Below are 27759 nucleotides of genomic sequence, written 5' to 3'. Positions count from 1 at the left end.
CCTCAGGGGAGGGGAACACTCTGGAGAACAAAGTAGAGGAACAGACACGGGGTCCTTGATGCCCTTGCTTGAGTCCTGGATAAAGCCTGGCCTCGCCTAGAACACTGACTTACCTGAGCCCTTTGTCATTTAGGCCAGTTCGGTCAGGGGTCCATAATCTGCAGCCCAAAGTCTCTGCAGACACAGAGGACCGGTGAGCAGCCAGAGTCTCGGTCGGGACGGGGAGCCACTCTGAGGCGGAGTGTCAAGTGCAGGACGTTCATTCATGAAGCAGCACCTGGGAGTCAGTCCACCGAGGAAGGGCGAGGCAGGCGGGGCTGGGTGCAGGGAGAGGTCAAGCTGCAAGGCCGCCACCGGGACTGTTTCAGTTGACCCCACAGGGAGTTCCGGGTCAGAACACAGGCCAGAACACGCCTTCAGAGTCGTCCCGGGTGTGGCCCAGACGGCAGGGCCTGTGGTATTTGCACACGGCATGGTGATGGGATGTGGGGCGGCAGCTGACCTTAGACGCAGCAGCCTCTGCGGGTGAGGCCGCCCCAGGGTCCGGCGGCGGAAGGATGCGTGCCAGTGGCGCTCCCAGACACCTGAGGGCAGTCCTTGCACGGAGGGGGTCCCAGGAGCACCCCTCCCGGCCGGCCGCAGAGGAGCACACGCTGGGGGCTGTGCCCAGCTACGCACCTGGGGGGGGGGTGTCACGTCCACGCACAGCTGGGGCACAGGCACTGGACAGACAGCTGCACGAGAACACAAACGGCCACAGGCCACGAAAGCCCAGCAAGTCCCCAGGGGCGTCAGACTCGGGGACGGTCTCCCCTGTACCCTGGCACTGGCCTCAAAAGGTCTGAGTACAAATCAGGAGGGAAAAGCTGGGCTCCCGCCACCCCTGGGACAAGGCAGCCCGGAGCCACGGAGATTCAGGCAGGGGCTCATGCGACACTTCTCGGGGCCTGCGGTGCCCCCAGACACAGTCGGCAGTTACCCACCCCTCACATTAGGACGATCCATGCCTGCCACATCTCAGGCCTAGCTGGAGATCTCCAGGCCAAAGAGCAAGTGCAAAGCCAGCTTTATTGATAAGAAGGAGTGGCACACTTCACTGGGAACGCCCATCTGGCCCAACCAGCAGAACCAACCAGAAAGAAAAGCGGAAGGGTAGAAGGAGAGAGGGAGGGAGGAAAAGAGCGGAAAGGTAGAGGGAGATAGGAGGGAGAGGAAGGGTGGAGGGACAGAGGGAGGAAAGGAAAGGAAGGGGGCAAGGAGGGAGGGGGAAAGGAGAAGAGGGAGGGAAGGAGGGAGAAGAAGAAAGGAAGGGAGGGAGAGGAAGGAGAGAGGCAGGGCAGACCAGGGTCTGAGGGGACACGTGGTCATGGAAGGAGACAAGTCAAGGCCCCAGGGGGAAAGGGCAGGGAGGGAAGGGTAGCCCCTGGCCCGCCATCTAGAAGGGGAGCAGCTCTTCCACGGGGATGTTGAGGATGACGTCCATGTCCGGGGTGCACCTGGTACAGAAGAGCAAAGAAGGTGTGAGAAGCCACACAGGGCACCAGCGCTGTAGAGGGGGAGGAGGCCCTCGGGAGCCCTGCTCCTCAGAACACGGGTACCTGGCTGTGTCCCATCCCAAAACACCTGTGACCTTGCAGCCCAAGTATGCGTGTGGGCGCAGGTGCGTGCGCACACACACGCCAGAAATGACAAACGAAAGGGTCTGGCGCGACTAATGTCCCCTACCGCGGTCTGAGGTCAAGAGGGAGCAGGAACTCAGCCCTGAGATGCTGCGGGCTCCCCAGGACGCACTCTGTACCCTTTACAGTCAGAGTGGCGGGCTTGGAAACGTGGCTCTGTGTCCCCTCGAGCAAACTGCTCCCCTCTGGCCCTGCTCCTTCCGTGGGCACCTCTGTACCACGCACTCACGCGTGCCAGACCCCAGAGCGGCCTCAACCTCCTCACTGGTCAAACGGGGGTGACATTCACAACCTGTCATTGGCAGGTGGACTGAGCGAGACCATGCCGGCTCGGAAAGAGCGCTCAGTAACTGACAGGCGTCGTTCCCTCCACAAAGCAGCAAGAGCAATGGGTTTGCATCCGCGGTGCATCCCGAGGGCACACACATGGCATTCTCCCTCCACCCCGTCCCGGCTCTCCCACCCACGCTCACGCCTTCCCTCATCTTCCTGGCACACACGGACGTCTTTAGGCGTGAAACGTCAGGCTGCCCGCAACTCACAACATGTCACAGGCAGAAGGGAAGGAGCGAAGATGAGGCCAATGTGACAAAAACATAACAGCTCCTAAAACTACACGTGCAACTGGGCATTCCTCGTAATAGCCTCTCTACCGTCTGTATGTTTGAAATGTTTCATGATAATGGTACAACGGAAAAGCATCCCTAGGGGCGCCTGGGTGGCTCAGCTGGTTAAGCGTCCAACTTCGGCTCAGGTCATGATCTCACAGTTCCGTGGGTTCGAGCCCCACGTCAGACTCTGTGCTGACAGCTCAGAGCCTGGAGCCTGCTTCAGATTCTGTGTCTCCCTCTCTCTCTGTTCTTCCCCTGCTCATGTTTTGTATGTCTCTCTCTCAAAAATAAACAGTAAAAAAAGAAGAGGAGGAGGAGGAAGAGGAAGAAGAGGAGGAGGAGGAGGAAGGGAAGGAGGAGAAAGAGAAGATGGAGAAAAGGCATCTCTATGTTGGCAATGCCCAAATTTCCATCTCTAGCCAGGATCTGTCTTCTGAGGTCAGCTGCCTACCTGGGGGCACCTGGGAGCTCCACATGGAGGTGCCCCGGGTCCTGCGTGCCATCACGGAGAGGCCTGGCCTAGCGGGACCCCTAAGCTCCCTCCCCCCCGCAGAGGGCCAGACCCAAGGAAGGCGGCAGAGAACTGGCTGTGGAAGGAAGGAACTTCTTCCTCTGGAGCCCAGCAGTCTGCCCGGCAGGGAGGACATCCTTCTCTCCCCACAGTGTCTTCCGGCCGTTGTTCCCCAGAGCCAACTGCCCCCCTCAACTCCATCTTCCCGAACAACCCAGGAGCTTAGGGGAGCACCCACGTGGTGGAAGCCTGGAATCAGGAAACCAGAAGGGGATCCAAAGAGACTACATAAGTCAGCTGCCTGTGCACTGGTGGGACACATGGGCCCAGACGGGGAAGGTCACGTCTGCCACGTGGTCAGCTGCAGAGCCGAGGCGAGACCCCGGTCTCCCTGCCCCCTGTACAGGGTTCCGCCTTCCCCGGGATCAGAGGGCCTCTTCAAGCCCCCGATGCGGTGGGTTAAGAGGCAGCCGCCGAGAGGATCACATACCTGGGTCTCCGGAGCAGAACATCCGCAAACACGATCTCTCGGGGCTCCCGGACTTGGACTTGGAGCCGCTCCACCTCGGCCTTCAGCATGGGTATTTCCTCCTCAAACTGGCTGATAAACTGAGGGGAGAGGCCCCCAGTGGGGGAGAGTGAGAAGCCCAATGTCCCCCAGCAACAGGGAGAACAGGGCAGAACGGAGGTGCAGTGAGGACACCTGGGGGCTTCCTGGGCTCCCGACTTATGCCACCATCTGGTGGTGCTGAAAGCGGCCAGGAGATCACGGAGAATGGAGACGGGTGGCAGAGGGGGCAGTACCTGATAATGAGGACTAATGGGGGCTGGCAGCGAAGGCCCCTGGCGCCGACAGCAGATGAAGGAGGAGGATAATGAAAGTTAGTGCGAGAGGGGGCTGACAGTGAAGTTCATTCACAGGGCTAACGGGTGATGGGGAGTGACAAAAATTAAAGCATGAATACAGGGGGCGGTAACAAAAGTAAAATGATGGCTGAGCAGACAACGTCTGGTGATTACCCTGGTCAACGAGTCAAGGCTTCAGCGGGCACTAACCTCCTCCTAAGATGAATGACAGGTGACAGGACCGGCACTAGCTAGGAGGGAGGCTGGCACCAGGGCTGGAGACCTGCTGAGCGCCAGATCCGGACCGTGGGGACCGCCCTCCCTTCCGCTCCCAGCCAGAGGGACCATCACCTTCCGTGGCCACTCACTTCTCTGAACTTGTCCATATATTTCACCATCTGCTGGCCCTCCCAGATCTTGTGCAGAAGAGCCTCCTGATGGGGCTGCTGGCTTTTCTGGGGAGGAAGGAGAGGTCTGGCCCCACAGTGCTTGGCGCAGGGGGCCCGGAGGCAGAGGGCGGGGAAGAAAGCAGGGCTGGGATCCCCGGCCCAGCGGCCGGCTACTCACCACCACCAGAGAGCTCAGAAGCTTCTTCTGCTTCTTCTGAAGCTGCTCAGACAAATATTCCAGCACTTTTCTGCGCATCTCATTCAGGTCATCCAGCTCATCCTAGGGGCGGGCAGGAGGGCGTCTGGCCACCAGCCCTGTCTCCAGCGCGGCCCAGCGGGGCAGGGCCAAGGACCCACCTACCTGCTGGGCGTTCTTCATCTGCTGCAGCTGGCGCATGAGGCTGGCGATCTGGACCACCTTGATAGGGTACTCGTGGTCCATGTACGTGCTCAGGAAGCTCACTTCCTTGTGGGTCTTCTCGATCTTGGCATTCAGCTGTTCCACCTGCTGCTCCAGGTCTGGAGGGATCGGGGGGGACAGGAGGCAGGATCCTCCCTCAAGGACCCCTCGCAGGAGATCCGGGAGGCAGAGCTCTCCACGGGCCAGTGGCTCTGGCTGAAGCGAGCTCACACAAGGCTGGGAGGCGGTGAAAAGCTAAGTCCCGAGAGAGTCTTTTACCCCCGGCAGGAGAGGCAGCACGGGGTAGGAAAGTGACACTCAGGGCAACATCGCTAGACTAGTCCCAGCTGACTTACTGTGCGACCCTCGCCAAGACTGTCCCTCCCTGGACCTCGGCCTCCTCACACACTTGCTCCCAAGGCAAGGAGCCCATAAAATGACCAGGAAGAGAAAGTCTGTCCTGCTGCCCTCCGTGGGGGGTGGCGTCCCAGGGTCTGAGGCTCGCTGACACACCACCCCGTCCCGCAGAGGGCTTCCAGTCTGCTCCCGGGAAAGAAACCACAGGCTCAACATGATGGAAGACCTGGGACCAGGCCCAGCCACTGACTCCCAGAGCGACCTTGGCAGGAAACGGAGGAAGCTGGGGCTGGATTCCGGCTCCCCGCTCCCTGCCCTTCGGCGGGCTACTTTCACTTTCTTTAGCCTCAGCTTTCCCATCTGCAAAATGGGTGAACAGTCCCTGCGTCCCATCTGCCTAAGCAGGGAGATGATGGGGCTGCTGGTTTCCAAAAGGCAGGTGCAAGGTGGGTGCGCTGCTGACCTCCCAGGAGCCAGAGAGGGGATGGGGAGCTCGCCCCCCGGATTCTCACACTTTATCTTGGACTCCTCCTTCTCCTCCCACTCCTTAAGTTCACGTGTCAGCTGCTGCAGCTTCTTCTGGTTGGACCACTCCAAGATGTCGATGATGGTCTGCAGGAGGGGCAGGGTCAAACCCGGCACTTCCTCGGAGGAGTCCTCAGATCCAGCCCCACTCCCAGACCCAGCAACCTGCCCAGAGGCTCGCCAACCCCTTCCACACGGTCCCCTCGACCACCCACCTAGCCAGGCCGATGGCACGGCCCAAACCCAGGCTGTGGTCCCCATTCCCCCCTCCTTTGAGATGCCACCAAGTGCTAAGGATTTAAAACCCAACAGCCCCCAAAGCTGCGTCCTTCTCTCCAGCCCCGCTGCCACTGTCTTATTTAAGTGTCTTCATCTCCTGCCTGGCTGTCCTTGGATTTATGCTCCACACAGAGTCACGATGATGTTTCTTTTAAAAAAAAAAAAAAAAAGCTGACCTCATCCCTCTGCTATTTAAACCCCTCCGGTGGCTCCCCTCTGCCCTATAAATAAGGTCCAAACTCAGTAGCTAGGCTGACAGGGCCCTGGCCTGGCCTGGGTCAACATGTGGCTCCTTGAGCTGGCCACGTTCCCGCTCTCCACAGGGCCCCTCTCAGCTCCCCACACCCCATCCCTGCGGCAGTACACACAGCTTTCTAAGTGCCAGAGACCCCACTACAAGGAGAGCCTGATGTAGACAACGTGGCCCCTGGGTCACTGTGTCCCAAGGGCCCACAGGAAGCCCTCAGGCTGAACGACAAATGTATTAACGGATTAATGCCAGACAGTCAACAATGACTTCGTCTAAGTTTCCAGAATATTCTACTAAGTTTGGGACAAATAACTCTGCAGGTCCTTGGCCTCTGTTAGAGACTGAATTGGGTCCCCTCCACCCCAAATTCGCCTGCTGAAGCCCTAACTCCCCAATATGACTGTATTTGGAGATAGGACCTTTAAGGAGGTTATGAAGGTCAAATGAGGTCAAAAGGGTGGAGCTCTCATGCGATAAGGCCAGTGTGCTTGTGACAAGAGGAGGGGACACGAGGGACCTCTCTCTCCATGTGAGCAAAGAGGAAAAGCCATTTGGGGACACCGAGAGAAGGCACACCCAAAGAGGGTGACCCTGGGCAAGTTACCAAGCCTCTGTGTTTCCATTTTTTCCTACGTAAAATAAAGATAATAATGCCCACCCCCAGGGGGTTGTTGTAAGGATTATGTGAGTGTAGACAGAGCACCCAGTATTACACTGTGTAAGTATCTGCCGATTGGGGTGGTGATTGCAGCCACTTTCTCTTGCACACCTACTGTGTGCCAAGGACAACCGCCCCCATCTGGGGCGGGTGCTCTGTGCCCTATTTCACAGAGCTCAGAGGTTCACTCCAAGTACCCCCGGGCTCATAAGTGCTGGCGTTGGGATGAGCCCCAATCTGGGTCTGATTCCAAAGGCCAGGCAGGTGGGGCCAAGTGTGGGAGACGCATCTTCCAGAAGGAAGCCGCTTGCGCAACCGGCCGGGAGAGGGCAGCCTAGCGCGCAGCGGGGCGGCGCCGAGAGCGGACGGAGGTGCGCGGGGCGGAGGCGAGGGGGGTGCGGGCGCGGCCTCACCGCTAGGAGGTCCTGCTGCTGCAGCATCGCGTGCGCTTTCAGGGCCGAGCTCTCCTCCATGTCCTGGATGGCCTCGACCAGCTCCCAGTTGAGCTTGGTGAGGAAGACCTCATGGCTGCAGAGCTCCTGGAGTGAGTTCCGCCAATGCCTGAGCAACGTCTGCGGGCGGAGGAGGGGGTGGAGATGGGAGGCGGCGCCGCGCGGGACGCCGGGGGGCCTCCCGGAGCCCCAGGACCGCTTCCCTCCCGCCGCACGCACGCCCCCTTGTGGTCGCGACTGGTCAATGCGACCCCATTGTCTGAGGTCAGAGCCGCTGGACAACCTCATCTCTTTTCCGGAACGCCCATTTTCCCCTAACCTTACGTCTCAGAGATAGGGGTGCCACGATCTAACCGACAAAATTCTGTTCGTGGGTAAATAGGATAAAGCTGCACCTTATGATAGCTGGCTTCTTTGAATCAATAAGATACAGTAATAAGAACAGTAATAAAAATAGAAAACCACCCCAGGTAGGGAAGAAGGTAGCAGAGGTGACGGGCCATGTGTGGAGAAGCGGGGAGGCAAGAAAAATCGCTGAGCTGCACGACTACTGTCTCATTTCACACGTGGTCTCTATGGCAACGATGAGGGCCTGAGAGGTCAAGGGACTTGCCTAGGGTCGCAGGTGCACCAAATCTACAGTAACAACCATAAGATTTGTTGGGGGCCTACTGTGTGTTGGGCGCTGTGCCTCACTCTGAACCCAGCTCACGGCATCGGTTCATCCAAAGGCACTATCCTATGTTTACTAAATCTTATTTCATTTTTTTAAAATTTTTTAATGTTTTCCTTATTTCTGAGAGAGTGAGAGAGAGACAGTGTGAGCAGGGGAGGGTCAGAGAGAGAGGGAGACCCAGAATCTGAAACAGGCTCCAGGCTCTGAGCTGGCAGTCAGCACAGAGCCCGACGCAGGGCTCGAACGCAGGAACCGTGAGATTTTGACCTGAGCCAAAGTCGGACGCTTAACCGACTGAGCCACCCAGGCGCCCCTCATTTTTTTTTTAAACGCATGCTATTTTTTAACGTTTATTTTTGAGAGAGGGGAAGAGAGAGAGCACAAGTGGGGGAGGAGCAGGAAGGGGGGACAGAGGATCCCAAGTGGGCTCTGTGTTGACAGCAGCAAGCCCAATCATGACCTGACCCAACATCGGTCACTCAACCCATAAGCCCGCCAGGCGCCCCCAACTAACTCTTATTTTATTGACAAATGCTCAGCCAGGTTAAGTGGCTTGCCTAAAGTCACACAGCCAGAAGGTAATGGCCCCGGAACTGGAAAGCCAGCCTTCTGATTCCCGATGTCTGGCTTCTCACCGCACCAAGACAAGGAAGTGAGTGGGCTTAAAGCCACCAGATGTGGCTGAACCCCATAGTGATTAAAATTGTGGACATAAGGCCCCGACACACTTGGTTCAAATACCAGCTCTGCCACTCACCACCGCAGGGAATCTGGGCAAATAGAATCTCAGAGGTTCTAGCCTCCCAAGAACCCTGCTATACATACTCTTTCTGAAGGTCAGGAAGCATACTTGACTCCGAGAGCCGCTGTAGAAAACACAGGAGGTGATATTCACAATCAAGCCACTTAGTGGCAGTGCTGGGAACACTCAGTGTGACTCAGGAGCAGTGGCTGATATGATTCCCACTGGCTTGAGCCCTCCACCCCCGCCACACCTCCGTGCTTGCTCTCTTCCTCTGTTCTTCCTCGTTTCTCTTTTACTAGAAACTTCCCTTTCCTGGCCTTCAGCTCCCATATTCCTCATATAGTAATAGTGCGAACGCACAGAATGTTTATTAGGTGCCCAAAACTGTGCAAAGCACTCCACACACCCTACCTCGCTTGGTACTACCGTCAGCCTCGCTTCACAGAAGCCCGCCGAGCTAAGGTCGCTGGGGCTCCCAGGGGATTCGGATCAACCACAGAATTCATGATCTCTGCTCTCGAAGTGGATGCGCCCTGACCACCAGATCTGGTGCGGAAGCCCTGCTTTGCTTCCTTCCTGATCTTCACCCCAACCTTTAATTATACATTTTTCTTATTATCTTCTTCTTTTTCTTGTTTCTTCCCCCCCGCCTCCCCCCCCCCAACACACACACACAGAATGTCACAGCTGGGAGGGCGGGTGGGGGAAGCCATGTTTCCGCACAGCCATAGGGCACAGCACAGAGGACAGTTACTGGGTCTCCACAAGTAAGGGTTGAATAAACATGAGTAACTATTCTTTGGGGTTTTTTTCATTCGTTTATTATAGGGCTCCCCACTACAGCGGAAGCTCCATAATGGAACAGACCTGAGGGCTTTGTCCACGGCTGTGTCCCCAACACCTGGCATGGCGCCTGGCACCTAGGAGGCACTCTCTCAAATGTTGTAGAGGCAATAAGTAACTATCCCGAGACTGAGGGGCAGAGTCAGGATCCCATTGTGTCTCCGAGAGCAAATCAGCTGGGTAGTTTCTGCTCCCTTCCTGTTTCTGCCTTGTCTCCATGGTCTCCTGGGAATTTCCTCCATGCCCAAGGACTCCAGTGAAAACCTAGGTCGGATCATGTCCCTGCTCTACCCAGAATCCTCCAGGGCCTTCCTGTCTTACTCAGCATAGAAACACAAAGCCCAACGCAGAGCCGCACACAAGCCATCACCTATACCCCCACTCCCACTATCTTTCCCCATCACCTGCTCCAGGTATACCAACCTCAGGACCTTTGCACTTGCGGCTCGTCTATCTAGATACATTTCTCCCTCAGAGAGCACCACTTTAGCAGCCTTCTCTGACCACCCTATCACAGCCACTCTCCCTCTGTGCCTCTCTGGCCCCTAACCTTAATCTTTGGGCTTCTTCAAGCCTCTTATCATCACGGCACATATTATATATTTATCTGCCTTGTTTCTTGTCTGTCTCCCAAAGTAGAATATGATCTCCCCAAGGTCAGATGCCAGCCATATCACTGGTGAATCCTCTATACTTAGAGCAGAGCCTGGCACACAGGAGGCATTCAATAAATATTTATTGACTAAACAAATGACTACAGGATACAACATTAGGAACTGTTCAAAAGCCCAGGTGTCAGAGGGAAATTGTCTGAGTTCTAAACTCAGGACAAAAGTAACACGAGGGGAGCCTGGGGGGCTCAGTGAGTTAAGCATCCGACTTCCACTCAGGTCATGATCTCATGGTTCGTGAGTTCAAGCCCAGGATTGGGCTCTCTGCAGTCAGCACAGAGCTGGCTTCAGATCTTCTGTCCCTCTCCCTCTCTCTGCCCCACCACCACCCCCTAAAAATAAATAAAAACAGGGGTGCCCGGGTGGCTCGGTCAGTTAAGCATTGGGACTCTTGATTTCAGCTCAGGCCGTGATCTCGCATCACAGTTAATGGGTTCGAGCCTCACATCCGGCTCCGCACTGACAGCATGAGGCCTGCTTGGGATTCTTTCTCTCTCCCTCTCTCTCTGTCTCTCTCTGCCCCTTCCCCGTGAGCACACTTGCCCTCTCTCTCTCGCTCTCAAAATAAACTCAAAAATAAATAAATAATATAAAAATTTTTAACTTTAAAAATAAAATAATAAAACAAATAAAAATAACCCCAGAAATATGAGTTTCTCTTTTAAGAACGCTGAGCCGCCTCTGAACCACTTTGCAAACTTGAAGGTTAGAGGGAAGAAAAGGTTTCAAAGCATTCTTCCCCATTTCTTTATCTAGTAATTGTTCACTGAGCTCTTAAAAACTTTCTTGAAGGAATTAATAATTCTTCTACAGTATTTTGTCGTATTTATAGTATTTAGTATTCTGGGGCGCCTGGGTGGCTAAGCAGCCGACTTCAGCTCAGGTCATGATCTCATGGTTCATGGGTTCGAGCCCCGCATTGGGCTCTGTGCTGACAGCTCAGAGCCTGGAGCCTGTTTCGGATTCTGTGACTCCTTCTCTCTCTGTCCCTCCCCTGCTCACACCCTGTCTCTCAAAAATAAATGTTAAAAAAAAAATTTTTTTAAATAGTATTTAGTATTCTACTTTCTTCTGTGGACACAGACCCTTAAGTCATTTCAAATACCCTAAAACACTGTTGAGAAATATAGAAAACAATGGATGGGAAGAAAATTACTCTCTAAAACTGTATCAGAGGTGTGAAAGATATAATAGTGAGCTTCTAAGCTCTGCTTCGAGGTCCATCGTGTCCCATGAAAGGTTAATTTACTGGAAACGTCTAAACAGACAACCCACCAGGCTGAGTTCCTAATGCAGTGAAATAAAAAGTGATTCTTCCGATCACGTTCCTAGTCGTAAACGCAAAGGCAAACGCTCTGCTTAAGTGGCTCCAATCCCTGGTACTACCATTTTCTGGCTACATGACCTGGTACAGGTCCTTTCTCGCCTTGCACCTCAGTTCCCCCATCTGTAAAATGGGAGTGATGATAAGCCTGCCCGCGGCCTTGTTGAGGAATAAATGAGCCCAGGATCCACCCAGTGTTCAGGGCGTGTTCGCTATTGCTGGCCCCCTGGCCCTGCGCCCCCATCCCGGGCCCCGGTGCCTATGGGGGGATGCTCATACCCCCATGAGCCGGATTTTGGCCTGCGGCTTCCCAGAGTTCGACCTCCCTCTGTGCATTTCTTGTGGCTTCCTCAGCTTGCTTGTCATCGACGTGGTGGGCTTGGAATGCAATCCTAGGGCACAGGAAAGGGCAGAGAGGGAGTGAGGGTATAGCAGGCCTAGGGGCGGGTCCCAGTACCATCCACTGAGACGGCCCCGGCCCCGCCCCCACCCACTCTCCACCTCATATGTGACAGTGAGGCAGATCACAGAACTCACATCTATCAGGAAGCTCCCAGGCCCCACTCTGGGCCTTGATAGAAGGGACAGAGAAGCACAGGGGGCTTCCACGTGACTATGGGTATGGACAGCGGGGAGGAGCGGAGGAGCGAGAAGAGAAGCAACGGAGACAGCCAGGTGCCCGCGATCTCTCCCACCAACCTGGCTGGTAGCAAAGTCAGATAGGGCAGGGGTGACGGGCAAAAACCAATCGGCCAGACAGCCTGGGTACACATCCAGACGCTGCTTTCCACTAGCCTGTGAGTTTGGGCAGGTCACATGACCTCTCTGTCCCTCAGTTTCCCACCTATAAAATAGGTATAATTAGCATGCCTCTTTCATCGGGTTTTTAAAGATTAAATGTCACTCTACCTTAGAGTGTTTGCGGGAGTGCCTGACTCATACTCAGGGCTGAATACGCATTTCTAGTTGTCACTGCTATCTATTACTGGTGACCCGAGGATTGGCATTAGGACCACAGCACCACCCGAAGGCACAGAGCCGTGCAAAACTCCCACCTGGCTGTCTGGAACACCTCTAATAGCTGTGGTCCTGCCGGATACGGAGTATGTGAAAATAGTGCAGTTCAGGACATGACATGTGTAGGGCATGTGCTCAGAAGCCCTGCTTCCTCATAGCGTGTCATGGGCCAGCCTGAGACAAATCCCCCAGTCAGGGCACCTGGGGGAGAGGGGGTTCAGCCAGTTTAGTGTCCGACTTAGGCTCAGGTCATGAGCTATGGTTCACAGGTTTGAGCCCTGCATCGGGCTCTCGGCAGTCAGCACAGAGCCCGCTTTAGATCTTCTGTCCCCCACTCTCTCTGCCCCTCCCCTGCTTGTGCACTTGCTCTCTGTCTCAAAAATAAATTTAAAAAAAAAAAAAAAACACCCAAATCATGAACGCTGTGGCGACATTCTCGTCCCCCCTCCAAAATCCCTGCTCTAGGTGCAACCCAGTACAATTCAGAGAAATATTATTTCATCAATGGATCAATGCAGCTAACCCTGGAAGATGACAGCATTAACTACAGAAGTAAAGTAAACTAATTTTGTGTTGAAGTTACGAATTATCTGTATACCTCAGGTATTCAACTGTATTGTATAAAGATGGAGCAATTAATAGATTAATATTGTGGTTCTAATTTAAAATGTGTAAATGAGATTTTGATTTATTTCAAGTTAAAGGTTGAAGACATTCTTATTAAATGTGTATATATTACCGAAATTTAAGAGGACATAAGATTAGCCATACCTAGAAGTATATTTATTAGGTGTACAAGAATTATTTAAATGCTCGATGGTCTCTGTTAATCAGACAAGTGAACTACTTGAAAATGAAAATTCAATATATGAAATTTTTTACTGTGGCTTAAAAGGATTAGAGGAACTTAATTAACCAACTTCCAAAATCCCCCTTATAAGTGTTTGTAAAAATTCTAAGATTAGTAAGTTGAACTTAAATACTTAGGGAGATTTGTAGCTTTAATAATAACTTTATTTTCATTAGTGGTAGTAGCCCTGATTTATCTTTTTCTTTTTTTTAATTAAACTTATTATGGGGGCACTTGGGTGGCTCAGTCGGCTAAGCATCAGACTTCAGCTCAGGTCATGATCTCACCATTCATGAGTTCAAGTCCCATGTCAGGCTCTGTGCTGACAGTGTGGGGCCTGCTTGGGATTCTCTCTCTCTCTCTCTCTCTCTCTCTCTCTCTCTCTCTCTCTCCCTTCCCCCCCCCCCCCCCGTCCCTCTCTCTCTCTGCCCCTTCCCCCACTCACACTCATGCGCTAAATAAATAAGTAAAATGAGGTAAAAAAAAACAACAACAACAACTTATAACTCTGGGATAAGTTCAAGTTACATGCAGTTTTATGAAATAATACAAACAGGGGCATATGCAAGGATCAGTTGGATAAGCATTGGACTTCAGCTCAGGTCATGATCTCAAGGTTCGTGTGTTCGAGCGCCATATTGGGCTTGCTGCTGTCAGCACAGAGCCCACTTTGCATCCCCCACTCCCCGCTCTCTCTGCCCCTCTTGTTCACACTCTTTCAAAAATAAAACAAAACATTTTAAGAAAAACGAACACAGAGAAATCATCTGTATCTTTAACTTAGTTTCTCTCAATGGTAGCATTTTGCAAAACCACCTACAATATCAGAACCACGAAACTGACGTTAAGACGGGCAAGATACAGGGCGCGTGGGTGGCTCAGTCGGTTAAGCGTCCAACTTTGGCTCAGGTCATGATCTAACAGTTCTGGGTTCGAGCCCCGCGTCGGGCTCTGTGCTGACAGCCAGCTCAGAGACTGGAGACTGTTTCAGATTCTGTGCCTCCCTCTCTCTTGGACCCTCCCCTGCTCACACTATCTCCCTCTCTCCCAGAAATAAATAAAACATAAAAAATTTAAAAAAAAAAACTGTTAACTTTATTAAAAAAAAAAAAAAAAAAAGACGGGCAAGATACCGAATGTTTCCATCACCACAGGCATAACTCCTGTTGCCTCTTCCCCTCCCCTTCCCCTCCTCCCCCAGCCTGTGTCCCTAACCCCTGGCGATCACTAATCTGTTCTCCATTTCTACAATGTAGCCATTCCCAGGATGCTATGTAAATGGATTCGTAGAACATAGAACTTCTGAGATTGGCTTTTTTCACTCAGCAAAACTCCATGGATTCATCCAAGTTATGACTATGCCAACAATCCTTTCCTTTTGATTAATGAATAGTATGCCATTGTACGGATGTGCCATAGCTTATTTAACCATGAAACATTAGAGGACATCAGGATTACTTCCAGTTTCCGAGTATTATGAATAAGGCTGCTAAGGAACATTCATGCACTGGTTTTTGTGTGCCCGTAAGTTTTCATTCCACTGGAATAAATGCCGAAGAGTGCATCTGTTGAATCGTGATGAAAACTGCATGTTGGTTTCATCAGAAACTGCCAAAGTCTTTTCCAGAGCGGCTCTACCATTTTACATTCCCACCAGCAACGTATGCGTGGTCCAGTTTGTGCTCTTTACCAGCAGTTGGTGTTACCACTATTTTTCATTCTAGCCATTCTGATAGGTGTGCAGTGACGATTCATTGTGGTGTAACCTGCACATCCCTGACGGGTAATGATGTTGAACATCTTTTCATGTGATTATTTACCATCTGGATATCCTCTTCAGTGAAATGTCTCTTCATGTCTTTTGCCCATTTTCTAACTGCATTGTTTTTCTGTTGAGTTTTGAGAGTTCTCGCATATTCTACGTAGTAGCAGTCCTTGTCAGATGCAGATTACAAATATTTTCTCCAAGCCTGTAGCTCCTCTTTTCTTCTTCTTCTTTTTTTAATGCTTATTTATTTTTTGAGAGACAAAGCATGAGCAAGGGAGGGGCAGAAAGAGGGAGACCCAGAATCTGAAGCAGGCTACAGGCTCCAAGCTGTCCGCCCAGAGCCCGATGCGGGGCTTGAACCCACGAACTGTGAGATCATGACCTGAGCCAAAGTCGGATGCTTAACCGACTGAGCCAGCCAGGTGCCCCTGTAGCTTGTCTTTTCATCCCCTTAACAGGGTTTTACATAGAACAAGTTTTTATTTTTGATGACGTCCAACTTATATCCATTTATTTCATTTTTTTATGGATCAAGCTGTTGGCATAAAGTCTAAGAACTCTTCACGTGGCCTTGGGTCCCAAAGATTTTTTCTCTCCTAATTTTTTTTTCTAAAAGGTTTACATTTGGGGCGCCCAGGTGGCTCAGTCAGTTAAGAGTCCGACATCGGGTCAGGTCATGATCTCACGGTCTGTGGGTTCGAGCCCCGCATCAGGTTCTGTGCTGACAGCTCAGAGCCTGGAGCCTGTTTCAGATTCTGTGTCTTCCTCTCTCTCTGCCTCTTCCCCATTCATGCTCTGTCTCTCTCTGTCTCAACATTAAATAAAACCAGAAAAAAAGGTTTACACTTTTCCATGAAACATTTCATTTCTGTTTCATTTTATATTTAATTTGGAGTTAATTTTTGTCTATGTTCCAAAACTTAAGTCAAGGTTCTTTTTCTTTTTTTTCTTTCTTTTTGTTTTTTTTTGTTTTCGTTTTTTCTTTTTGCCTGTGGATGTCCAATTGCTCAGCACTATTTGTGGAAAAGGCTTTCTTTTCTTCCACGGAGCTGTTTTTGCTCACCCTTCTCAAAAATCAGAAATATAGCCACATAAATATGCATGGCTGACTTTTTTAACATTTAAAAAATTTTAAAAATTTTTTAAGTTTTGTATAGTTACATGTTTGAGGTTGGGACTATGAAACCCACCCTGCCTACTTGACCTTGAGTCAACAACTCAGCCCAATGCTGGGCACGTGGGTGTTCAGCCAATGGATGCTACTGAATGAACACATGAATGAATGAATAAACCCTCTGCAACAGAGCCTGACATAAAATAAGTCCTCAGCAAGTGGTCACTCTTTTCATCATCATAATTTACACAGATGATTTCACCAGCCCGAAGCAGGCCATCTTTGCAGACTGGCGCCATGGCAGGGAAGTGCAAGAGGGGAGGCTGGAATACCAGTCCGGGTCCCTGTTCCTCCAGTGCCCGCACACTCTCCATCAGCATGTGCGTCCTGGAGACAAACTGCCAAAGGTCACAGCCTGGCCCTGCCCCCTCCAACCTGGGTCACCTTGGAAGTTACACTTGGCCACGCCTCATCTAGAAGAAGACGTGACCATCACAGCACCCACCTCACGGGGCTGTTGAGAAGACTCAATGAGGTGGTACAGATGAAGTGCTGAGAACAGTCTCTGGCATATAATGAGTGCTTGGCATGTGCTAATTACTCGGGTTCTTACTGTTGTTGTACCTGTTACACATCTCACTGCCTCCCCCGTGAAAGAAGGAAAGAGCTTCCCTGTAGATGCGGGGTGAACAGGGTCTAAACCCAAACACAAAAATTCTCTCACTACCACCAGGCCTTGTGCGCAGCACTTTACATCCAAATCTCTCGACAGCGTGACAGCGGTGTTCGAGATACATTGGCAAGGCGGATTTGTGTTCTCACAAACACTGGGGGTCCCGATGGGCATCTGTGGGTGGGGGCCAGGGACGCTGGATAGCCCCAGAATAGGACACCCCGCAGAACACAGAATTCTCCTACGTCCTGCACGCCTTTCCAAAGCCCTATGAGACACGGCTGTAGGTGAAAACCTTATTCGTAACAATCTGATCCCAGAACCTGACTCTCTTTCACCTATAAACACAAAGAGAAGTTTGTAGAGGGTTATGGTAACGCTGAATTTTCAAGAGAGCAGCTACAACCAAGGGAAGATTGTGCTCTGTCGGGTTAAGAACTTTCCCAAGAGATGGGTGTCACTTTGGAAATCGTGACTGCAATGAATAAAATCCCTCTGGATATTTGAGTCCCCAGTATCCAGCCACCGTCAGTCTGCATTTGCAACTGTTACATTTTACTGTGACTAATAAGCTCCTGACCACTTTGTCATGTCTTCTAGTGGAGTTTATCCTGCATATTTACATACTAAAATAGATGTTATTTAACTATATATGGCTTTCCTTTTACGTGTCCTTTACACTGAGGGCATTACATTAATTTTTTAAATTATATACATAGGTAAATTATATTATCTATGAAGTTTATTTCAGATACTAAAGGAATATTACAAAATATTTGTTATTGGGACAGCTGGGTGGCTCGGTTGGTTGAGCATCCGACTCCAGCTCAGGTCATGATCTCGCGGTCGGTGGGTTCAAGCCGCACGTCAGGCTCTGTGCTGACAGCTCAGAGCCTGGAGCCTGCTTCGCATTCTGTGTCTCCTTCTCCTTCTCCGGCCCTCCCCTGCTCGTGCTCTGTCTCTCTCAAAAATAAACATTTAATTCTTGTAACTATCCTATCAGGTCCTCATATTACAAGCGAGAAAACGAAAGCTCAGAGAGATGAATGGCTTTTCCAAGACAGTAAAGGGCAGAGCCAAGATGTGAACCCATGTCTGTCTGAGCCATGGGCCTGAGAACTCCCTCATGACAATGATGTGGCAGAGATTTTCCTGAGTTGACCAAACCCTGTTTTCTTTTCCTCCTGGACACACAGCAGGACATTTCCCATCTTCTCTTCGGGTTAAGGGTGGTCATTCGACTCACTTATGGCCACCAAAATATGAGGGGGAGCGGTATGAACCACTTCAAGTCTGAAAAAAAAAAGTGTCCACAAAATTACCCATATTCTTGCTCTCTCTCTCTCTGGATGCAGAAGTCTCCAGCAGAGGAGTTCAAGGCCTTACTAACTGTCAGGGCCATAAGGCTGAAGAAGCCTGGATGCTGAAGGACCGTGTGGAAAAGATGCCTTCCTCCCCTGCGGATCCACATATGTACTTCGATACAAATGAGAAATAAGTTTGAATATTAATACTTGAAACTTGCGGATTGTTTGTTACCGTGATCACCCTACTCTAATACAGCTGATGTCACCAAAGGCCAAGGGCATACACTATGTCCTGTCTCCCATCCCCATACCAGCCCTCAAGGGCTTCTGCCCACCTGGCAGATCACCAGTCAAAGCCTCCATTCTGCTCTTCTTGTGATCTCTGCTTTGTAGGCCAGGAGGCAGAGTAGGTGGCTGGGTATCTGCTTGGACCACTGCCATGGAACATAATCCTACCAGATACAACACAATCCGTCACACAGCCTGATGGGTTCAAATCCCAGCTTCGCCCCTTACAGATATCTGTGACCCGGAGCAAGCGACTTTCTCTCCGAGCCTCAATTTTCTCGTCTGTAAACTAGGTCTAACTATAAAACCTACCTCCACAGGTTGATGCAAGCTATCCAGGGGGCATTTGTGAGGCATGCGGTATGTCAGCTACCACTTTTTTCTATCAGCCAGCCAGAACTTACTAAGCACATCCAGGCTGTGAGGTGCTAAGAACTGCGAGAAACAGAAGGCATGGAAAAGACCCAATAGAAAACCAGAATCAGAGGCAAATAAGAGAGTAGCATAAGATACCCTCACGTTGAGATAAGTGGTAAGAAAAACAGGTTCCGAGAATTGCCCCTGGATCCTACAGCAATCGTGTGACACGGGCAGGCCTGGAATTCAGGTCTCCAGACTCTACCACCCGAGACGGTCACAGCCTGGGGCTTCAGGGCAGAAGGACTGCAAGCCCGGGGGGTGGGGGGTGGGGGGCGGTCAGCCAGCCCCCATCTGCTCTTTAGGCCTCACCGACTCACCAGAATCTGAAAGTTGTGGATTGTGGAGCAAATCCCAGACCGGTTGGGTCTGCAAAGGGTTGGAGCGGGAAAGGACTGCCATCACGCCCAACCCAGGGACTGTAAGCAGCAAACGCGAAACAGAGTCTCAACAACCTAGTTAACTACCCTTGGAACGCGGGTGAGCCGGAGCTGCGAGAGCCCGAGGGAGGGGCGGAGCGAGGGAGGGGCGGGGGGCGGGGCCAAAAGACAATGAGGCCCGGACCAAATGAAAGAGGGACACGCATGCGCACTTCACCGCCCATCGATGCTCCTTTTACCTACTTTGGAAAGACAAGGGCCGTTGGGGAAAATGGAAGAAGGGTCGTGAGTCCGCGGGGCCCTGATCTCTTACGATGCCAGATCTCTCCGGCTTTTTTGTCTGAGCGTGGACCACGTGGTAACCTAGGCCGCTCAGATTTCCCAGCGAGACCGGGCCGTCTCGTCTCCAAGGAAACGGACGCCGGCTACCGAGCGCCTAGAGGGACTAATCTCTCAAGGAGAAACGTAGCTCGCCCGGTTCTGCTCGCCTGGGTTTTAAATCCCATCCTCCCGCTGGCCCCAGCCATCATCCTAGAGAATTATGTCATATTTCTCTTCTCATCAAACCTCCATCACTTTCTTCTCCATCCTCACTCTAGGCTAATGATTTCGCTTCCTATTTCACTAAGAAAATCGTGAGGATCAGTAAACTCACAGGTTCATATCACCTCATGTCCCCACGTAATCGCCTCCCTCCTATGGCTGTATGAACTGCCCGTTAAGACCGATTCCTACAGCTGTGCACAGAATCCTACCCTCCCTCATTTTTCTCGGAGATAGCGCCCCAGTAATTTCCACCTCTCCTCTGAACCCGCCCTTGTCAAGGCCACCAGTGCCCTGTGCTAAACATCATCGTCACTTCTCATCTTACTTGACCTATGTGCAGAGTTTGACACAGCAGATCACTCTTGCCTTGAAACACTTTCTAAACTTGGTGCCCAGGAAACCACTCTCTTCAGAGGCTTCCTGACCCCTTCTCCTTTGCTGGTTCTTCCTCTTCTCCCTTTATTATTAGAGAGTCTCGGAGCTAGAACCCAGCCCTCTCTTTTCCTTTATACACTCAGACTCCGTTCCCCTTCCCTTCCAGTCTTGTGACTTCAGATGTCATCTCTACCTGGATGCCTTCCAGACTCCTATCTCCGGCCTCTACACTGAGTTCCAGCCACAGACGCCCAACTGCCTACTCAGCACTGCTGCTTGGGTGCCTAATAGGCAACTCTGACACGCAACTCCTTCCCCCAACTCAAAATGGCAGCTCTCTACCTGGGGTCATCCTTGACTCATCAGTTTGTTGTGTTGTGTTGTGTTGTGTTGTGTTGTGTTGTGTTTGAGAGAAAGAGTGAGAGCACAGGAAGGGGCAGAAAGGAGAGAGAGAATCCCAAGCAGGCTCCAAATGTCTACGCAGAGCTCAACGCAGGGCTTGAACTCACGAACCTTGAGAACCTTGAGATCATGACCTGAGCCGAAACCCAAGAGTCTGATGCTTCACTGACTGAGCCACCCATGCACCCACCCCACCCCCCACTCATTTTCTGATTCACCTCTCACCCCACATTGCTTAAGTCTGTCAGCAATGCCTTCAAAGTATATCTGGAATTATACTGCTTACTACCACTGCCCACACATACACACACTTCACTTTCCTCTCACACTCAGTCTACACCCTTGCAACATAGAGAGGCCTGCCAAATTCTGGCCCCCATATCTTTTTTTCTGTCTTCCTCTCCAACACCTGCTTCTACCATGGTCCATCTCAAATCATGCCTCTGGCAAAGTCTCCTAACTAGTCTGTAAAAAAAAAGGGGGGGGGGAGAACCTGGGTTGCTCAGTTGGTTAAGCATCTGACTTCGGCTCAGGTCATGACCTCATCGTTCATGGGTTCGAGCCCCACGTCGGGCTCTGTGCTGACAGCTAGCTCAGAGCCTGGAGCCTGTTTCAGGTTCTGTGTCTCCCTTTCTCTCTGACCCTCCCCTGCTCGTGCTGTCTCTCTCTCTCAGAAATAAATAAAAAATAAATTTAAAAAAAATTTTTAAGTGCAATGCCAGAAGTCTGTCAATAAGAACCCAGACTGAGGTGCCAAACTGACCAATTCTGATATCTTCCATGGCAATAATTTGCCAGAAATGAGCAAAGGCTCCCCTTCGTAAATGGTCTCAGTGAACATCTGGACTGATTTTTTCACAGAGTACCTGCCTGGCCCCTGTAGCTCCTGGTGCAATGCTCTCTACAAGAGGCCAATCTGACTACTAAGGAGAATGGCTGACAATTTCCACGGAGAAATAAATATAAATCGTCAGTCTTTTACCCAGCTCATAGGGAAAATTGCTGACAGTGATAATCAACGAGAAATAAGGCAAAAAAAAAAAAAAAAAAGAGAGAGAGAGAATACAGAAATCTTGGAATCTGCAAAATCTGACCAGAGAAAAACAGAACTGATGGAAGGAATGGCCAAACACATACCAACAAAACCTTACAATATAAGATGTGGTTGGTAAAATTTCAGATGGACCCAGGACCCAATCGACAGGTCGAATCTTTTCAAAATACAAACATTTCTTTGTAACCAGAAATAAGACAAAAATGCTTAATATATGTTGGTTAGATGAGAGATGCTGGCTAGTGTAGTAAGCCAGGAACTGTTAGATCTGCAGAGAAAGAGGAAAACCTTCATGAGAGAGGGAGACAGAATTTGAAGTAGGCTCCAGGCTCGGAGCTGTTGGCGCAGAGCCCGACATGGGGCTCGAACCCATGAACTGTGAGATCATGACCTGAGCCCAAGTCAGATGCTCAACTGACAAAGCCACCCAGGCACCCGCTTAAAAAAAAATTTTTTTTTAAAGGTGATTCTAAAAACCATTGGAAATTTTAAAAGATGTCATCATTGTTGTTAGTACACAAAATCAATTGTATTCTCTTGGTTTTTTATTGGTTTTTTTTTTCAAGTTTATTTATTTTTAATGTGAGCGTGAGTGGGGTAGAGGCAGAGAGAGTAGGAGAGAGAATTCCAAGCAGGCTCTGAGCTGTCAGCACAGAGCCCATCGCAGGGCTCAACCTCACAAACCGTGAGATCAGGACCTGAGCCGAGATCAAGAGTCGAATGCTTAACTGTCTGAGCCACCCAGGCACCCCAAAATAATTTTTTTAATTACTCAAGAACTTTCTGAAGAAAACTATAAAATGTTATTAAAATTTATAAAAATAAGACTTAAATAAACGAGAAATCCAATGAGGTCATAGATGGGGTGATTTAGCATTATCAAATGGCAGTTCTGTACAAATGCAATGCAATTCCAACTGAAATCCCAAAAAAGTGGTTTCTTGGAACTTAGTAGGCTGGTTCTAAATTTTGTAGAGAGGATCCAAATATAGCTGAGACAGCCTTGTAGAAGGAGAAGGAAGACTGTCTCCCATAAATAAAACAGACTTCGCTTTTCTCTTTAGAATTTGGAATATCTGGCTATGGTGAGCCCTTACTTATGGAGAGCTATAATCAGCTAGATTTGACTAGCAACCGCCCCTTGGGATAGAACTCCTGGTCTCCAGTTCACCCAGCACATTGTCCTTATTTAAGGTGCCTGCTGATCCTTGTAGATACCTGTATGACAGTTGCCCAGGGTGAGAGGTTAGGGTAAGAGGAATGGAAGAGATTATTTAAAATTGCATAGGTTCTCTTTGGTTTTGTAAATGTCCTCCCAGTGGAAAGACTTGAGCTGTCAAGCAGAAAGAATAAACATCAACAGAGGAAGAATAGGCTTTCTTGGAAACCCACTGGGGACCGAGCTCTTGGACAGTCTACCTCCTCCAACCCCAACATTAGTCCTCTTGAGAGTAGACATTAATATCGCTTTATTATGGATGAGCAAACTGAACCTATGAAAACTGAGGTCATTGGTCCCATGTGGCAAGGCTGAGATTCAAAGCAGTCAGATTCACACTGGGGTCTCCCTGACTCCCCAATCCACCTCTTCTTTCACTAAGGTCACCATGGTCACTGAAACACCCTGAAATGCACACGGACTTGCATAAAGAAAACAAAGCTAACAAAGGGTATTGTTAACCCATCCCCTCAAACACCCAGATTTTACCCATGCTTCCAAAGCCCCAGTTGAGACAGATGGAGGAATAGAAATTCTGTCCAGTGCTAACTTCAGCGCAGAATCTTTGTGTTAGCCAGATTTTCTGCGGAGTCTGATGCAAACAAATAGACCTTGATCCACAAAGTCAGGAGCAAAGAAGTTTTTTGAAATATAAGGCACCTACACATGGGGTCGCCTAGTACTCTGACACTTGGCCAAGCGTTTTTTAACCCGGTCTCCAAGCCCCTGCCGCCTGTGAAATGGATGTAATTACAGCGTGTTTTTGGAAGACTCCATGCGCTAGAGCTTGAAATGTGCGAATGAGCTTAGAACAGTACCCAGCACTGAAGAGCTCGATATATTAGCATTGTCATCAAGAGTATAATGGGTCTTTTTTTAAAAATAAGCATTGCTTAGAAATGCATCAAAAGATAAGGACGCATGAATAGAGGTGTAGCGTGGTACGGCGCGGTACAAATTCCAATGAAGAAAAATCCTCCAAAGTTAAAGGTAAAATGTTCACCGCGACATTCTTTCAACTTTATGTTTGAAAACGTCCATGACCCAGGGCTGGAAAAACAACGCACCGTTGTATGCTCTGGAAGGAGGGAGAGCGAAGTTTCGTTTGTTTCCGGTTACACGGAAAAGAACACAAAAGGGGCTCGTCTGGGGGCCGGGGGCCGTTCGCGATGCCGCCTGCGTGAAATCATCGAGGACCGCTGGCGAAAGAGCGAATCCTCGAAAGCGCGGCCCGGGGCCGCCAGGCCTTCGCCAGGGACAGGGACGCGCTCCAAGCGGCGCCTCGCGCCTGGGCGCCCGGGAGGAGGGGCCGGAGCGCGCGCGGGCGGAGACGCGGCCGGGCCGTTACCCGAGAGCTCGGGGCGGGCTCCGGCCGCAGCGCGCCGCGGGTAGATACCTCCGGCGGGGCGGGGGAGAGAGGCGTCGAATTTCGGAAAAAAAAAAAAAAAAAGAAAAGAAAGAAAGAAAAAAACCCACCAAACCCCCACAGCCCCGGGCGGGCGGGCGCGCGGATGGGCGCCCTTTGGCTGCGGGAGCGAGTGGAGGATGCTGGGAAGGAGGTAAAATGGCCACCGGCGGCGGCGGCGGCGCGGAGGAGGAGAGGAAGCGGGGGCGGCCGCAGCTCCTGCCCCCCGCGCGGCCCGCGGCCCGCGGCGAGGAGGCCGAGGGCGGCCGCGAGAAGATGGGCTGGGCCCAGGTGGTGAAGAACCTGGCCGAGAAGAAGGGCGAGTTCCGCGAGTCGCGGCCGCCGCGGCGGGAGGAGGAGGGCGGCAGCGGCGTGGGCGGCGGGCTCGGCGCCCCCGCGGGCCTGGCGGCGCCGGGCCTCGGCGACTTCCCCCCGGCCGGCCGCGGGGACCCGAAGGGCCGGCGCAGGGACCCGGCCGGCGAGGCGGCCGACCCGCGCAAGAAGAAGGGCGCCGCCGAGGCGGGCCGGAGAAAGAAGGCCGAGGCGGCGGCGGCGGCGGCCATGGCGGGCCCGACCCGGCCTGGCGCGGCCGAGGACGCGGCCGAGCGGCCCGCTCAGGACGAGCAGGCGGCGGCGGCGGCGGCGGGCCCCGCGGCGGGCCCGGGCAAAGGCCGCTTCCTGGTGCGCATCTGTTTCCAGGGAGACGAGGGCGCCTGCCCGACTCGGGACTTCGTGGTGGGCGCGCTCATCCTGCGCTCCATCGGCATGGACCCGAGCGACATCTACGCGGTCATCCAGATCCCGGGCAGCCGCGAGTTCGACGTGAGCTTCCGCTCGGCCGAGAAGCTGGCCCTGTTCCTCCGCGTCTACGAGGAGAAGCGCGAGCAGGAGGACTGCTGGGAGAACTTTGTGGTGCTGGGGCGGAGCAAGGCCAGCTTGAAGACGCTCTTCATCCTCTTCCGGAACGAGACGGTGGACGTGGAGGACATCGTGACCTGGCTCAAGCGCCACTGCGACGTCCTGGCCGTGCCCGTGAAAGTGACCGACAGGTTTGGGATCTGGACCGGGGAGTACAAGTGTGAGATCGAGCTGCGCCAGGGGGAGGGCGGGGTCCGGCACCTGCCCGGGGCCTTCTTCCTGGGCGCCGAGAGGGGTTACAGCTGGTACAAGGGGCAGCCCAAGACGTGCTTCAAATGTGGTTCCCGGACCCACATGAGCGGCAGCTGCACGCAGGACAGGTGCTTCCGGTGCGGGGAGGAGGGGCACCTGAGCCCTTACTGTCGGAAGGGCATCGTTTGCAACCTCTGTGGCAAGCGAGGACACGCGTTTGCCCAGTGTCCCAAAGCCGTTCACAATTCCGTGGCAGCTCAGCTAACCGGGGTGGCCGGGCACTGAACCCAGAGCCAGCGTACCCCCTCTTAAGTGCCAAAACTTTTTTTAAAACCATTTTTTATCGTTTTTGAAGGAGCTCTTTCTTAGACGTACAAGAGACCTCTCTCTCTCTCTCTCTCTCTCTGCCTTCTGAAACCGAGTTTACTCCATTGCAGCCTCTTCTGAACGGATGGCTCTGTCATCAGTAACTACCGAGAAAACTGTCGTGTGCAGATGTGTCGCCTCTTCCCTTTCGTTTTTTGTACCTGGGTTGTTTTGGGGGTTTTGGGGGTTTCGTGTGGGTTTGTTTTGTTGTTGTTGTTGTTGTTTGTACTTTTTACTCCCCACGCCTTGTCTTCTCCCAGGATTTTCACCCATTGGGCTGCCTTGCTCATCTTTGTGCCCCAGCCCTAGGTACAGGGCACCCGGCGCGGTAGGCACTCCTCAGTGTTTGTTGAATCCAGACCATTGTTGACTGTGGCTTCCGTTAGGGTGTCCACCGTGTGCAGCTCTTCCCCTCCCCTTTTAATTTGTTGCTTCTAATCTATGTGGTCTGAGAATTTGTGAAAACAGTGTTGTTAGAAGTGTATGTAAACTGAGTCAGTAAGCTCTGAATGGTGGCCAAGGGCTTCTCTTGCTGGCATTAAAATGCATGGACTTTGGGACAGCTGTTCCATGGCTCAGGAGCCATTTTTCACAGAATCATGGAATTTCGAATTTTCTTGCTGGAAAGGACCTAAAAGTTGGTTTCGGCCAATCCCCTGGATTTCCCAACAGGGGCAGCAGGCCCAGAGAGGTTCGGTGACTGGGTCAAAATCACAGAGCTGTCCGGTTCCAGAGCTAGCCTAGAGTAGAGTTCCCTGACCCCAAGCCCGGTGCTCATTCCACTACCTCTCACACTTCACAACATTTTCCTCGACACTTGAGGGCCCAGAAAGGCTGATCTCTGCAGAATGATGAGCCCAGAGGAATGCTAAGAAATCACCTGGGGGAGGAGACAGAAAGGGATTAGCGGGGACTTCTGAATACTTGGGAGACCAGGAAGGGACAGAGGAACATAACCCAGGGTGCACTTACTGCTCCCTGGGGTCCTGTATCTGGATAGAAGCGCCAGATCCTCTGGGACCTCACCTTTCACTGCCACCGCTTCGAAATGGGGGTGCTCCTCAGTAAGGACACCTGCCAGAGGTTTACACTGGCACCTTAGCCTCAGTAGCCAGAGACCCCGGAGAAGCATCGAACTGGAGCTCATCTTCGACTTCCTCACTCACAGGAGAAAGGTGACTTTAGCCTGTAATCATAAGTGAGCTGTTAGCTCTAAAATGTACTTGCAAAATAGGCCACTTGCAAGAGGGCATTGGGTCAACTAAGTGTTATCAAGTTAAAGTAGAAAAGACAGTCCACTGCTTTTCAGTTAGTTTTTGTTTTTCCTTTGCTTTATGTTTTGCTATTTCCTCGTGGCTTAGAATGTAAAATCGATTGTTAAAAGTTTTGTTCTGAATAAATATTTATCTTTTGTATTGCTAACCCTGTTGCCCTGTTTCCTTTCAGAGCGTAAGACGCTAGGGTGCCCAGACTCCGGTTCAGTCCATGCTTCCTACCCATCCGCTGTTTACCCTGCACATAACATTTCCACCGCGCCCTGTGGGCAACGCGTAGCACTTGCTGCAGCACCTACTGCGTTTGCCAGACCCTCTGCAGTTGTTTCCTAAACCCTATGTACACGTCACACTCAGCACAACTCAAGTTCTAAGTCCTAACTTTGCTCCGGGGAATCAAAATCACTGGTGTGAGTGAAAATATTTTTAGTAAGCACCCCCCCCCCCAAACAATTCTGATTGGCAGCCAGGTTTGAGACCATACTTCTGAATGGTATTCAAATGAGAGAGAGGGATTCTGCCCTCCGGTTACAACGGGGAAGTGCCACAAATTGGATGCAGTGTGTTCTTAGGCTTTAAAAAAAATGCCATCTCTTCCAGGTATTAAGGGAGTAAGAGTCTGGGAAACTTCCCAGGGAGCTGACTCACTCTTCCAAGCCCGCCCTGAAGACCCCAGACACAACTGACTGAGGGATTTGCAGCTCAGAGAGGTTGAAATGATTCAGCGCTAAGAATGAAAGTTCTCAGGGTACTGATTGAGTGAGTTGAGGATATTTCCAGAGCTGATCGGTGTAGTTGAGGCCTGGGTGGCTCTTAAGAGCCCCGCCTTGCCAAGCCAGCTCAGCCCCTCCTGTGTCCCAAAGCAAACAGACCCTTCCCTCCTCATTCCCTCCCTCCTGTCCTGCCCCTCCCCCCTCAGCTCTCCCTTCTCTGCCTTGGGTTTCCCTCCTTCACTGGGTTGGAGGCGGAGAGAAAGCC

At 51.6% G+C, this 27759-nt stretch overlaps 2 protein-coding genes across 3 annotated transcripts; one reads left to right on the top strand and one right to left on the bottom strand.

The window, feature by feature from the left end:
- Nucleotides 1-1289: 1289 nt before the first annotated feature.
- CUNH20orf96 (chromosome unknown C20orf96 homolog) lies at nt 1290-19112 on the bottom strand. Of its 2 annotated transcripts, XM_039237812.1 has the most exons (9): nt 18971-19112; nt 11496-11608; nt 6919-7077; nt 5306-5405; nt 4398-4555; nt 4215-4316; nt 4016-4102; nt 3292-3410; nt 1290-1496 (listed from the first exon to the last, which is right to left on the bottom strand). In XM_039237812.1, the coding sequence occupies exons 1-9, from the start codon at nt 19050-19052 to the stop codon at nt 1436-1438; spliced, it is 981 nt and encodes a 326-aa protein (XP_039093743.1). In that variant the 5' UTR covers nt 19053-19112; the 3' UTR covers nt 1290-1435. The 2 variants fall into 2 exon arrangements, with proteins under 2 accessions (XP_039093743.1, XP_039093742.1); XM_039237811.1 differs by lacking the exons at nt 1290-1496; nt 3292-3410; nt 4016-4102; nt 4215-4316; nt 4398-4555 and having other exon boundaries at nt 4564-5405.
- Nucleotides 19113-23828: 4716 nt separating this feature from the next.
- Nucleotides 23829-26929, top strand: ZCCHC3 (zinc finger CCHC-type containing 3). Its single transcript, XM_039237806.1, has one exon. It carries the CDS (start codon nt 24191-24193, stop codon nt 25424-25426), a length of 1236 nt encoding a protein of 411 aa, XP_039093737.1. The 5' UTR covers nt 23829-24190; the 3' UTR covers nt 25427-26929.
- The last annotated feature ends 830 nt before the right edge of the window (nt 26930-27759 follow it).

Source organism: Hyaena hyaena, unplaced genomic scaffold (genome assembly GCF_003009895.1).
Source record: "Hyaena hyaena isolate Hyena2069 unplaced genomic scaffold, ASM300989v1 scaffold_131, whole genome shotgun sequence".
Lineage (NCBI taxonomy): Eukaryota > Metazoa > Chordata > Mammalia > Carnivora > Hyaenidae > Hyaena > Hyaena hyaena.
The sequence above is the reverse complement of the archived record's forward strand: the minus strand, read 5'-3'. Positions and strand labels throughout refer to the sequence as shown.

What these genes read in the sequence shown, in the direction of transcription:
- CUNH20orf96 (XM_039237811.1), bottom strand. Translation starts at nt 19,052, where the DNA reads ATGGCAGTCCTTTCCCGCTCCAACCCTTTGCAGACCCAACCGGTCTGG. An exon ending in TCCACAACTTTCAGATTCTG is followed by an intron (nt 11,609 to 18,970) that starts GTGAGTCGGTGA and finishes CCTGTGCCCTAG; the next exon opens with GATTGCATTCCAAGCCCACC. An exon ending in CCAAAATCCGGCTCATGGGG is followed by an intron (nt 7,078 to 11,495) that starts GTATGAGCATCC and finishes CTCCGCCCGCAG; the next exon opens with ACGTTGCTCAGGCATTGGCG.
- ZCCHC3 (XM_039237806.1), top strand. Translation starts at nt 24,191, where the DNA reads ATGGCCACCGGCGGCGGCGGCGGCGCGGAGGAGGAGAGGAAGCGGGGG.